General features: G+C 40.8%; 1 protein-coding gene across 1 annotated transcript in view; it reads left to right on the top strand.

The window, feature by feature from the left end:
• LOC149280698 (palladin-like) overlaps window positions 1-13,981 on the top strand; it is an 86,977-nt gene extending 72,996 nt beyond the window's left edge. The window contains exons 11-18 of the mRNA XM_089500170.1: window positions 1,846-2,067; window positions 4,364-4,513; window positions 8,782-8,876; window positions 9,118-9,250; window positions 10,459-10,666; window positions 13,014-13,179; window positions 13,321-13,454; window positions 13,821-13,981. Of these exons, the coding sequence (XP_089356296.1) occupies window positions 1,846-2,067; window positions 4,364-4,513; window positions 8,782-8,876; window positions 9,118-9,250; window positions 10,459-10,666; window positions 13,014-13,179; window positions 13,321-13,454; window positions 13,821-13,981 (1,269 nt within the window). The remainder of the gene's footprint in view (window positions 1-1,845; window positions 2,068-4,363; window positions 4,514-8,781; window positions 8,877-9,117; window positions 9,251-10,458; window positions 10,667-13,013; window positions 13,180-13,320; window positions 13,455-13,820) is intronic.
• Window positions 13,982-14,225: the final 244 nt, after the last annotated feature.

Raw genomic sequence — 14,225 nt, 5'->3', positions numbered from 1 at the left:
TGGTTACTTAAATATCTGACGCTGACATCTCATCTGGGACACTGACGTAGCTTCAAAGGGGAACCGTTTTTTGTTACTAGATTTTTGTTCAGGTTAAAAATGAGCTTTCAAAATATTCTACTGTTTTCTTTTTAGTTCTAGAAAGATCCTGTTCAAAATATCCTGGCAATTTTACGTTCCTTATACCGCGTTCCATTCTGCAGTATTTGCCAGAACCAGGGTGGAAATCCTCGATAGGACTTCTCGAGAAATAGATTCTTTAGAGAATAGTAGAAAATTGTTGGGATTTTAACACCTTGCAGTTACAGAAAGTGAAAGGAAACAAAAGGGGAAACATATGTTGTTGTTTTTATTTATGGCATATTTTACCGTAGCTTTTGGCCACCCATCCGCAGCCTCTAAATGGAATGTGGCCTTTGGAAAGGTGGACAATAATATACTAGACGTAGAATTATTAATAGACCATGGTGCAGCAAGGCCTACTTTTTTAGTTTAGTTTCTTTTAATTGTTTTTTAATTGTTAATCCCCTACAGCGCCACAAAAACAGAGAAGAAATGCTGTCGCGGTTATGTTCTTCTGACATGACCTTGCAAGCTTCTGTAATTAATGTCCACAGAGTCATCAGGGCTTACAGAATTTGAACTGTGACCTCATGCGGTATAGATCAATTTTAAAGCCAAGGTCACCCCTGTAGTAAATGTCCCTGTCGGAAATGAAATAAAGTGTAGCGATGTTAAAATCACACAATTCACAAATTCTCTGCATTCTGCGTGTTACCTTTAAGAGTAAGCCGATGAATATACACAATCTATAGAAGCTGTTTAAGTCAACCTTCAACGTTGTGTCAGTTCTGTAGAGACCGGTTTGCTGATTATTTTCCCTCGATCCAACAAAGTTAATTCCCTCTTTTGTATGTAGCGCTTACGTACTGCAAATATTCATTAAGTCGCATTTGAAACTATAGCAGCTTGCCTTTATAGTGGATGTTGACTTAGCGTGACTGTTGGCATACATCTGCTTGCTGTTATATTGAAGAAAGATTAGTAGTGAATGGGGAGTGTCGCACGGAAACAAGTTCAGAGGCCTATATCGCTGAATGAGATAGACCAAGAGTTTGAATACATATCGGGGATGGAGGAGAGATAGCCCTGTAGCTGCTGTGCTGCTTCCAGCTCGGACGCGGTGTTAATAAAAGGGAGCTTGTGTCTATGGCAAGAAGTCCAGCTAATCCAGCTGTGGAAGTAGCCCCAGCCTTCTTGTAGGGAAGCTCATTGGCGATGGCCAGAGACAAACTCATGAATTTTATAGAGCCCTGTTCACAAACGTAGGGGCTCTGCTGGTCCGACCAACGCCAGGCCACGTGTTATGGAACACAAAGCTCAGATGCATGTGTCAGTGAGAGACCGCAAGGATTTATGTCATTATTGCAATTGGTAATGTAGGTGAATGAGGACTCAAACACGCATGTTATCACCCTGCTAACACATGCCCAGTATCACAGATCACAGCACACACCTGTTATCCTACACGGCTCACATCATGTTGTTCTAAAATGTATTTATATGTTTTGAAGAAAACTTAGTGTTTCCATATGTCAGATATTTAGTCACAGTTTATAATGTCAGCATCAATAATTAGCTGTTCCTTCCAATTTAAAAAAAATATGAGTGTTTGTTGGACACATTTTGTGCTACTTTACTACTTGCTGATGATCAAAAGTTTTTTTATTCAACAGCCCAAGCCAAAGGCGGCCATCGCTGTATCCAGTTGAAGTATATGTGTACTGACTGTGATAAATAACCGACATACACATATTTATTTACATTTTTTTTTAAATCTGGTAGGAATATAAAGTCTCCAGCTTTGAGCAGAGGCTCATCAGTGAGATTGAATATCGTCTGGAACGTTCCCCTGTTGAAGAATCAGACGACGAAGTGGAACATGGCGATGAAGAAATAGAAAACGCTACACCACCTCAATTTGAGACAAAATTGAGGCATTATAAGATTTTTGAAGGAGTGCCAGCCACATTCACATGTAAAGTTACTGGCAACCCAAAGCCAAAGGTAAGACACAAGATATTGTGTGTGGATGTATAATGGTTTTGGTTTATGTTAAATATATATATTATATATATATATATTGTATTTTTACAAACAGATCACCACCATTTTTATCTAATGCCCGGCAGGCTCAGACTTTTTTAGATACAATAAATAATTAAAAGAGTTAAAAAACATCTGCCAAGGCAAAATAACAAGAGACTATGAGAGAACAGGTGAGGTCATGCAGGAAGGATCGTCTCGTTTTGTGCTCGCTGAATGATCGCAGTATTACGTGTCCCAGTTGCCTTTTTTTCCTGGCAGACCGTGCCAAGCAATGCCTCAGATACCCTCGGGCATCGAAGAGCTTATAATGTATATATATAAATAGCAACTGCCATCATTCTGAGTGACACTGCTTTATTTATCACATTATATCAGGAAATAATATAATGATGTCACTCTCAATTATACACTATACGTGCAGATATGCATGAAACATTTCAACTCCCCTGCTTACTCTGCCATACCCAGTCCTGATGAAGGGGGTCTAGCCTAGTATTCTATATAGTATATAGGGCTATTTTATGGTAGACGGATCCATAGGTATCAGTACTTTGCTAAACCCTCTCAACACAATGCCACATCTAAATATTGTTTCAAACGTTGGGTTAAAAATGTATACACTTATTTTGATTAATACATTTCTAGATCAGTTAGGAAAATGAGTCGAATGAGTGATCACCATCAAGATGTACTATTTGCTGGTCGAAGGCACCTTTAATCATGGAAAACAATGCCCATAATTTGCTCTTAAATGGCAAATAGTTAAGATGAAATCTTGACTTAAACTAGAACTGGTCCCTGCCAAGTCCTGACGGCCCGCGGGTTCCTGTGCCAGCTTATGTGCTCTGCCTTTGTTTAGACAAATAGTTCTGTATTCCTGCATCCGCATGCCTACAACATACAGTTAAGTACAAGAGCTTAACTGTATTAAATGTACCTTGGGTAAAGAAATCGCTGTTCGTTGTGTAATTATGTGCTTTTGTAACGGGGAAAAACATTGATAAGTGTGAAACTGGTGACTGTGATTTGCTTTTATGATATTATTTTGGTACATTACAGCATAATACTGCAAGAAATTCCAAAGAAGAGTTACTGAGCTAGGATGTAATACGCATATGTAAGGTGTTATACAAAGTGGTGGCAAACACAGAAACAAAATCATTAACATATTTGCTAACTGTGTTTTTATTGCAACAATGCAAATAGCATGCAGCACCTATGGCGCATTCTCCTAACAACTGCATAGATTGCAGGCCACCGAGTGGATGGAGCTTAAACCAAGTGTAGGGGAGGAAAGAAGGTTTGTCGGCTATGTGATTGCAGGTTTTGATCTGTCTCCATTGAGCATATAGGCAAATAGCTGTCTCCAAATCAACTTTCTACCCGCTAAGCAGCAGCAATAGAGACTGAAACTGCTATACTTGCCGTGTTAAAGTCTTGAACTAGGGAGGAGGACAGGGCAATGACCACGTGGCCAACGGGAGACACAATGTAATAAAGGGACATTAATCACAACAATGTCAGTTTATGATGTCACTAGCCTGCTGAGATTGAGGATACACTTTACTGCATTGAGGTCTGATGTCTGTATTAAAAAAATAAATAAGTAAAATGGGACAGTTCCAGCTGATAATGGTGAAAGCATAGACAAACAGCGCCTGTCACGTGGCACCCTGCTCCTGGTGGCAGGTAAACCCCATGTTGAGGTCAATATATTCATATGTTTGAAGGATGCCTTTAATACAAGCAAATATTTAGACAGGAAAACTCAAGGCATTCATAAAGAGCATACTATCTGTATCTGACATCATCGCAGACGTATGACCTTACCATAGGTGATAGAAATATCGATTGTTTTCATGTATGGACTTGTCTACAGACCAGATCATATATTAAGTGTTCTTGTCTTTGAAGGGGTCTGGATTCCTGGGTCTGATTTCATGCTGTTTTACACCATCGGTGTGGAATGCATGAGCTGCCCACAGATACAGGATGCCTTGCAACCTTTCACAGATTAGCATTCTTGGCAGTGCTTAAAACCTTTTTTTGTTTAAAAATAGCATTTGGTTACGGACCGACGTGTTCATTTGTTTGATATTTTAATCTGGAGAGGACTACGTGTCCATCTGCTTCAATATTCAGCTGTTACGGGGCTGTGGGAATACGCTGGCATGCACTTTACATCTTATTAGTGTGCGGCTGTGACGTTTCAAGATGAACTAAGCTTAATTTCATTTTTTTTTTCCAACCACAGATATATTGGTTCAAAGATGGGAAGCAAATCTCTGTGAGAAGCGAGCACTATAGGATTCAAAGGGAACCGGACGGGACCTGCTCCCTCCATACTTCAGCCGCGGCCCTTGACGATGATGGGAATTACACTATCATGGCTGCAAACCCACAGGTAATGAGGCCAAAAATCCCATGCCAATGACTAAGCCACGTAACAAACGGTTAACCTGTGGAATCCGCCATCACTTGATTATACAGTATTTGTAATGCATTATCAGGGTGCGGTGCGTTAATGATGTTTTCTTACAAAAGTGTAAAAATATTTATTAGATAAGCATCTATTGTCGTCTATCTATCTATCTATCCATCTATATATCTATCCATCTATCTATGTTTATAAAAGAGTAAAAACTGGAGAATAATAAACTCAGTAATAATACAACAGTAAACAATAAATAAAATGCATTTGACTAGTGGACTGCGTGATCAGAACTTGCAGAAATATTTATGATATTTTGGGAGATTTCACAAATATTTCTTACACCTCGGGAGTATTTCATTAAGTATTTCACTATAAGTTTGTTGTTTTGGGTCATTAAACTGAGTGTAAAAACTCCCCCAGCTTTCCAGTCCTGAAAACTCCTGGATATTTTAAGTAACACATGGAGAGCTTAATGTTATCTAAAGCACCTCTGTGCCCTTATGGTTAGGAGTAATGGTCGCTGAGGGCCCTTCCGTGTTGTAGAAGAAACAGATACTGTGTTATGGAGTAAGTGAGAGTATTAACCAGAACGCCGCTCCTTACTGCTCTGTGGTTTCTCCCACTGGCTACAGTACAGTAGGTAATTAACTGAATTTTAATTGTGTGAATTATAAAGCTTCCACAAGACAATGCCTGCTTTGTCTGGTGTCAAACTTGTTATGTTTAAGTTCTGGAGGAGAACAAACTATACATCAGCCGACGCAGATGGTGCCGAGTGGCGGAAAATGTTAAACGTATATAAAAGCCATTGAGTATGGCGTGGTTGTGTCGTTATTACCCATTTATAGCCTCCTGTATTCAATTGTTTATTCAGATGATATTAATTAGCATTCAAAAGATGGAAATATTTCACTTTTGGTGAAAACACTAATGACAACCAACATGCACCTCTGCAGCTTTCTTAAATCACCGCGTGGTTTGCTCGCTAGACCAGGAGCCTGCAGTTGTGTTAGACAGCTTTTAACTCCTTGTGTTCACTATGCATTATGAAGGGTTAACCCGAAAAACGTCTCCTGTATGAGTGGCCACGATACCCCTGGATGATAAGTATACAGGGAGATTTCTTGATCTTGGAGTCATTTCAATAATTTAACTATGAATAATGGAGAGTCAGCTCGGCCCTATTGTGTATTCAATCAATGCTAGAAATATTCATCGCAACTTGTCTGCAAATTCGTTTAGTTGATAAACCCAATTATAATGCTGTTCTAGCGGGGAATCGGTTGTTGTAGTTCAGCTACCTGTTGGTGATCCTAGTTATAGAAAAAATGTAAAATCATTTAAATGTTCCTATTTGTTGGAACACAAACATAACGTATTTAGGTTTTCCATGCCCCTTCCTAAACACAATCCCCTTTGTGCCCTGATATAACCAGCGGTACATTTACAGCACTTAGTTAAGTTTCATTAATAGAAAAACATTTTTAACAATGTCTCGATATTTACATAGCTTTAGATCTCTCTCTGCTTCGTTGGCTTTTGTGCTATACTTGATTACACTTTAATTTTCATTCTTAGCCTTTAGGTCTCCTCCGCTTAAGCCGTTTTGGGTATTAACCACTATAGAACTCAATTTCTTCGACATAAAAGATTAAGGGAATGTTTTAATATATTTCTTCCAGCTGAAATTAAATCTGTGTCGTCTCAGGCAGCAAAACCTTGAGCGCCAAGTTTGCAACACCAAAGGGATTATTTTGGAGGCAAACAAACTCCAGTCGTTGCAACAGAAAAGACCGTAAACGTCAGAGCTGTGTTATGTTGCTGGCGCTGCTATGCGACTCAGGGTTATAAAGGTTAATTGCCCTCTTTCCCATATATTTTTTCAAAGTGGGAAAAGGGGTCAGCTTGAGCTGACCCATCTTTGCAGACATCTTCCCACCCACACAGTTCCCAAGATGCTGGTGAAACATGAATTGGGGGAAGTTTAAAGATGGCTGCCGTAACCACAGGGGTCTGAAGACGTACTTGTTAGTCTTCTCTACAGGCAGGGGCAGGGGGGCAATTGCCTCCCAGGCCGCCCGAAATCTAATCTAAACGGCCGCTGGGTGCCGATGCCGCCAGCCGGCGCTACTTTAATACTTTTTTTTTTTCATTGAATATGGCAAGCCAGATCGGCTATTAAATGAAAAAAAAATAGTATTAAAGCAGCGCCGGCCGGCGGCATCAGCACCCAGCGGCCGTGTGCGATGGCCGCCAAGTGATGGGAGCAGCGTGAGGGGTGAAAGCTCCGCCCCCTCGCACTCACCTTTCACCCCTCACGCTGCTCCCATCACTATGCGGCCATCAGATTGTTGGAAATCGAATCTAAACGGCCGCTGGGTGCTGATGCTGCCAGTCGGCGCTACTTTAATACTTTATTTTTAATATGGCAAGCAGATCCGGCATATTAAATAAATTAAAAAAAGGATTAAAGTAGCTCCGGCCGGTGGCATCAGCACCCAGCGGCCGTTTAGATCAGTTTTCCAGCAGCCTGATGGCCGCATAGTGATGGGAGCAGCGTGAGGGGTGAAAGGTGAGTGCGAGGGGGCGGAGCCACTTCACTTGACTTGCCCCCCAGGCCTTAGGCTGCCAGCCCTCCCCTGTCTACAGGATCACCGTAAATCCACGCATGTAGCTCCCTTATAATCAGAGCCGGCCTTAGGTGTTCTGACGCCCTGTGCGGACTACTCCTCTGGCGCCCCCCCCAATCCCAAAAAAAAGAAAGGAAAAAAAATCTTGTCACAAAACTCCCCTTTCTCACTATCTATCCCCTCTCCCCCTTTATCACTATCTACCACCTCTGCCCCTTCTCACTGCCTTCCCCCACTCTGCCCCTTCTCACTATCTACCACCTCTGCCCCTTCTCACTGCCTTTCCCACCTTTGCCCCTTTTCACTATCTACCACCTCTGCCCCTTCTCACTGCCTTTCCCACCTCTGCCCCTTCTCACTATCTACCACCTCTGCCCCTTCTCACTGCCCCCCCCTCTGCCCCATCTCACTGCTCATTTTATTTATATAGTGCCAACAATCTACGCAGCGCTTAATAGAATACATATATTCAAGGGGTCTGACAAGACAAGAATTGACAGACTAAGACAAATCGATACATTAGGTGGAGAGAACCCTGCTCGCAACCTTACAAGCTTAAAGAGAAACCACCGAAATAGGGGGAAATCTTTCAGTCCTTCCCTGCTTCCCCCATTGTATGAGACCAAGGGATGTGCTCATGCCTGAAAAAGAAGAAAGAGGTTCTGTAATTAGGTTGCAAACGGCACAAAGGTCTGTTTTGTAGTTCCTATGGTGAACGTCATGCTACTTTTCTTCTAATTTCTTACATGCTGGTTTGTCTGTGTGTGGATTGCGTTTATTTTGACTGTTCTGGAATTCTGATGTTGTGTTTGTTTCTCAATAAAACGCTTTATGTATGCGGCAATTATTTTGTTTATTGTTCGTCTTTTAATGTGACAGTGACGTACCAACAGTGGTAATAACAAGAAGGATATGCTTACATATCAGCCAATTCCTGCATCGTCTTCTTTCATAAATTAACAGCAAGACTAAACTGTGCCGATGGAAACACAACATCCAGCACAAAGTGTATACATAACTGCGTGATGGGTTATTTAGAGAATCGCCCCATTCTGCTTGGTATTTATTCTCTTTATGTTGGATGTGTCATCTTCAATGGGACGCAGATTACTTGCAGTACAATACTCTAAAACTTCCATGTGTAAACAGGGGTATTAAACTCCAGTCCCTAGAGACCCACTGGCTTTTCAAGATAATTCTTTCCACGTTTTTACTGAAAACATTGTAATTTTAAGACTTTCAAATATGGTTGTTAAAAAAAAAAAACTTTGATGAGATTATCGGCCTATGGGACCATGTTATTTTCTAAAAGGTAAATGCTTGTGTACTGTCTTCTGGTTAGATACAGTGTCTATTCAGTAAGTGCCTTATTGCCCAACATCCGCTTTATTCACTTAAGTGCCTATGAACTGAGCAGAATAACAATAATTTGGTAGTGCATGCTACTGCGCAGTGTTGGACAGCCATAGGTCTCTAAGTATTGTACTATTGTCATTCTAAAGGTTGGGCAACCATATTCCAGAACAGATTCTAGGCTTGAAGAAAAAAAAAGGCGCGCATGAAGGTAGATTTACCATTGGTAGCCTCTTACTGTTTTATTTATTACAGGGCAGAGTAAGTTGCACAGGAAGGCTAATGGTGCAGGCTGTGAACCAAAGAGGACGGAGCGCACGTACATCAACATCCCAGCCTCACATGAGAAGGTAAGTACAAACTACACCCCTCCAAAACCATACGTATAGCTTTGTGTAATGTATGGACTTGGATAGTGTTAATATGTAATGGTTATATATTTGAATATTGTTTATTAGAACACTTGCTCTAGGGTCTCCGGTGGTGGATGAAAATGTTTCATCTGGCTGTGAATGCAGTATTATTACGTATTGTGGACTCGGATGATCGTATTTGGACACGTTTAAATAAACAGCATGAATATTTTTCTAGACCTAGATCACGGTCAAGAGATAGCGGAGATGAAAATGAACCCATCCAGGAGAGATTCTTCCGTCCGCACTTCCTGCAGGCTCCCGGTGATCTCATTGTTCAAGAAGGGAAGCTCTGCAGAATGGACTGCAAGGTAGGGATCACAGTAAAGATCAATGCTATTAAAGCATCCAAAGATAGATTAAGAGTGAAATGTTTGTACCAGTCAATCAAGCAATTTCAATCAAGCCAACGTTCCTATGCAAATTATATTATACTGTCCACAGGAGACTATTTACAGGACTATTCCACTATTAACCTACAAAGGAAAGACGTGATCAACGTGTCTTGCCTAGTGTGAAAAGGACTAAAACATTAGAAGCTGAGATATTTCGCAGGTGGTCTATTGTAGATAATGGAGTTTTCCTGTATTGGCCAAAATGTAATATGTAGATATGGCTTGATTCACAGACTCACCTGTTTCACATGTAATTATATTATGGATGATGCAAACTATGTTTTGGTTTTAGATGCCTCTTCCCTTTAATGTTACTTGCCGTGCAAAATGTTTTCTAGAATTACTACTGTTTTCCCGCATTCTTAAGCTCCCTGTAGAACGCTTGGGATCTGATTTTTGCCAACATCATTTTTTTGGCAAGCACCGTAGATCTCAGAAGCTTTTTTTTCTCCAACAAATCCCAGTTTGTGTTTGCAGAAGAGTAATTTACACAATAGGTAACCGTCCGTCTTTATTTGTCTTCAAGCTTAAACACGGCTGGTGGCATAAATCATATCACATGATAGCTCAAAGCATTTTGATACTACGTAGGAGGGATTAAGCAATTCAAACATCACTGGTATGCAATTTAAGGATTATTGGCACATGGGTATTGAGGTAATGCTTCAAAGAGAGAATAGTTCCACGTTTCTTTCCTTCTCTTGAGAACTTCCCATGGGAAAGGAAATTTGAGCAAAGCTTAGATTGCGGAGTCCAGGTAATGGATCTGGACTGTGTTGAAAGAGAAATTAGTTTTGCTTGCCTTTTGTCACTTAAAGTGGCTTAATGTCATATTCTCAACTAATAATCTTCAAGAGTGAATGGTGCAAGCCTGAGATGCCCGAGATATAGCAGAATAGAAATAAAGTATTTGTTGTTCATAGAAATTGCTTACACAGTTTGATATGTATTGTTTTGTGCAGGTCCACCCATCGGCCGCACTCCGACTGCCCATACATTCTTGTTTAAACGTTGATTGACAGGTGTTTTTTTTCTGATAAACAGCTGGGGACCCTGAGTGTATCTTGAGTACCCAGTGTTAATACTGTAATACTGAGTACTGATGTTAGACGTTTTACCCGTAGGTCAGTGGACTGCCCACACCTGACCTGAGCTGGCAGCTGAACGGAAGACCAATTCGTCCAGATACCTCTCACAAAATGCTGGTGCGAGAGAATGGCATTCATTCATTGGTGATCGAACCTGTAACTACAAGAGATGCTGGAATATATACCTGCGTCGCCACAAACCGTGCAGGGGAGAATTCATTCAGCCTGGAACTCATTGTTGCCGGTAGGTACCTTTAATGAAACATCTACCAGTCTCTGAAAGGAAAGGGTGGAACACGTTGCATGACAAAACGAGAAGGCATTGAGATCGAATCTGTACTCTCCATTATAGGCAGTCTTTTCCCCAACTTGCAAATGAGGCCATAACTTTATCCTGTGTCATATGCATTGTTTTACGGGCATCTCACTGTTTCCGATACTCTCATATACATCATTTTAATGCTACTCATTTTATATTAAGCTAAAGCTGCCAAAGGTACCGCACCTGTGACCTCATAAACATGCACCTCTGCCGTCCCTATGTTCGCTTTGTTGCGCTTTTGATCTACATTTTAAGTCTTGTTAATGTCAGCACGATAAAAAAAAATGTGTCTAACACAAAAACCCCTATAATGAGGCTCTGTGGAGTAATATTGAAGTTTTCTCTCGCAAACAGTTTATCCCTTTGTAAATATTCCTAAATATAATCTTTAATTGGCAGACTTAGGAACAGACTCAATTACCATAGCTTTTTCCGAAATATAACTGATGAATGAAGCACACATAACTGTTTTTCTTGGAAAGAAAATTCTTTTTACTCGGAGAACAATCTAGCCTTGTGTTCACTTTTGAAACCATAGGGATGGGGACGGCAGATAGGGCTGTTCTATTTCGATCGGGTTAATGGAAGGAGTTTGGGGACTCCCCATTACTCTCTGGCATAAACTTGAAAACTCACAGCTATTTTAGTGCATTTGGTTTATGACTTCTGGTCACATGAAAAATGTAGCCGGATCTGTAGAGCAGCACATATGCACCTCAAGACCTTTTTTGGCAAAGTCCAACGTTCGCACCGGCTGGGAAGCCTTGCAATAGCTCTGCTTGTCGTCTGTTTGGAGAAGCTTCTTGGAAGGGTTTTCCGTGTGTTTAGAAAACTTCTTGGTGAGGTTTAGCATTGTCCATGTTTTCAGCGTGCAGAATAGACGGGCAGATTACAAAGTAAAATCTTATGCCGGCATGAACGTGCTTATGTACATGTTTGGCTTTGCTGATTTTGTACCAGTGCGTAAAGTATTGTCTTAGGTTGATCCTCAGCGGATGTCTCATTTAGCATTTTGTATCGAAACAAAACTTTAACCTGATTAATACAGTGTGATGGTTGTTCTTTAAGTACATGTTACTGGTCACAAGTTTCCCAACCATAATATAACCCCAAATTGAACGTAGGTGTCCACGTATGGAAAGTGATTTCCAGACTTGGCTGCTCTTTCAATATTAATGCTTCGCTGTTGTTAGCCAGATCCGTGACCCTGTATTAATTATATCCCTACCACAAGAGCGATGACAACTCATATTTCCTTGTTGTACATGAGAATGAATTGGAAAGTTTGATTTAGTCAGTACGTTCAATGTTGGCAAACTGTACTTTTTGTATTACTTCAGTCCCGTGATCAAACACCCTTTATACATTGAAATTATGGGGGAAAAGCCTGGGATTTCGAAACTAGGCATTAGTACAGTCCACCTGTGTACCTACAAGACCACCATATCTACCGATAAATAATATTGGAAAGACTCAAAATGTGAATGATGCGCCAAACAGATCCTTACATGTTCCAGCCTCCAGGGGAGAATACATGTTTTATTCTCAGGTTGGGCTGTAAACCTGGAAGGTTCAAAATTTGATAATAATAATAATAATACAAGTTAGTCAAGTTATTTTTTACTAGACACAGTATGTTGTAGTAAAGCTAACAATAGAAAGGACATCATAAACTACATTAAGCTAAATTAGTGTAGGTTAAATAAAAAAGTACGGTACTTAGAAGAGAGTTCTAAGTAATCCCAGTATAAAAGGTACATTTTCCCGTGACTCACCATTTGTTTGCGTTGGACTATTATTTATACATTCTGGTAACAGAAATAGAGGAGCAGGTGTGCACTTGGTGAACGGATTCAATAAGAGTCAAAAGAAGTCTTCATTGTCATTGGACTCACTTGGCTTCACGATACATGGTGGGTGCCATCTCTATAAGGACACTGGGCCACAAATAGAAAATGTATGCACATTTTGGGAAATATTCACAAAACCCAAAGTTCAGAATCGGCAGGTACAATTCTCGCGAGGGTGTTGTCAGCAAGCAGCTATAACCAGGCTAAACGAGATAGCGTCGGCCTGCTGGAAGGCATAAAGTTCAATGCTTAGCCCATGTATCGCTGCACAGCTGATGAGTTCCTACGGCTTCTGTTTATGCGCCAACATAACAGCGCTTAGCATTATATTTAATGACAAAGTAGAGTTTAATGTAAAGATATGTATGTTTCCTCAGTTGACAATGGTTATAACTCTACTGTGCTTTTTAATCATGCAGCTAAAGATGCCCACAAACCCCCTGTGTTCGTGGAGAAGCTCCAAAACACAGGGGTAACGGAAGGATATCCCGTCAGACTGGAGTGCCGTGTGTCGGGAAGCCCCCCACCACAGATCTTCTGGAAGAAGGAGAACGATTCACTGACTTACAACACCGAGAGAGTCAGGTTGTTAACATTATCATTTTTCTTTTCTTCCTTCGTGAATTCTTATTTGTATTTACCAATGGCTTCTTAGAATACTAATACAAGTACACAAACATTGTGACGCAATGGCTCTTACAATAACCGGGGTCTTTCTTCTCACAGCATGCATCAAGATAACTATGGATACCTCTGCCTACTGATCCAGGGTACCACAAAAGAAGATGCAGGCTGGTACACCGTTTCGGCAAAGAACGAGGCTGGCATTGTGTCTTGTACTGCAAGACTTGATGTACATAGTAAGTATATAACCATTTATATACTGTGGATTTTTTTAATAGACATAAGGACTGTATTGTTTCCCTAAACAAAAAGACACATTAAGAACAAAGCAGAAGCTTGATGCCAGCATCCCTAACCTGCATCTCTCTTGGGTTTTATGCAAACCATATAAAAAAGGCTTCACAAGTGAGAGAAGTCTCTCTGGTGAGAGGAATCTCTCCATTTCACACGTTATTAAATCAAGACTTTCTCCTAGTTCTTGACTAAATAAAATGAATGAAAGCCAAGTGTTTAAAATATAACCAAAGATATCAGAAGACGACGTATGCTGTAGTGCTTCTCCTTTCTGAAGTTTTGTGGTTTTTTTTCCTACTCATCCACAGCTCAGTGGCAACAGCAAGCTCCCAAGACAAGGAAAGTCCGGCCATCAACCAGTCGATACGCGGCACTTTCTGACCAAGGGCTGGACATCAAAGCAGCTTTTCTGCCAGAAGCGAACCCCGTGCACCTGCACCCTGCACTGATTGAGAGCGACGACCTGTAGATTGGATACTAGGACTTTTCTGTAGCTGCCACAAGGGGAAAACATGGGAAGCCTCAGCTGACGGCTGGCAGTGTTCTCACACCGTGTAACAGATCAGACACGCCTTGGGCTAAACTGATAAGAACATGTTAAACAGCGTATTAACTATGTGTGTAACAGACTAGAAAATAACAAAGGAGGAAAAAAAAATCTGATGTATCCATGGCACTAACATATCACTCACTGCTCTAAAAACAAAGCTTTC

This window comes from Sceloporus occidentalis, unplaced genomic scaffold (assembly GCF_023333645.1).
Source record: "Sceloporus occidentalis isolate IW3139 unplaced genomic scaffold, rSceOcc1.0.p SCAF_149, whole genome shotgun sequence".
Taxonomy (NCBI): Eukaryota; Metazoa; Chordata; class Lepidosauria; order Squamata; family Phrynosomatidae; genus Sceloporus; species Sceloporus occidentalis.
Note: the sequence above shows the minus strand (reverse complement) of the source record. Positions and strands in the feature narration are given on the sequence as shown.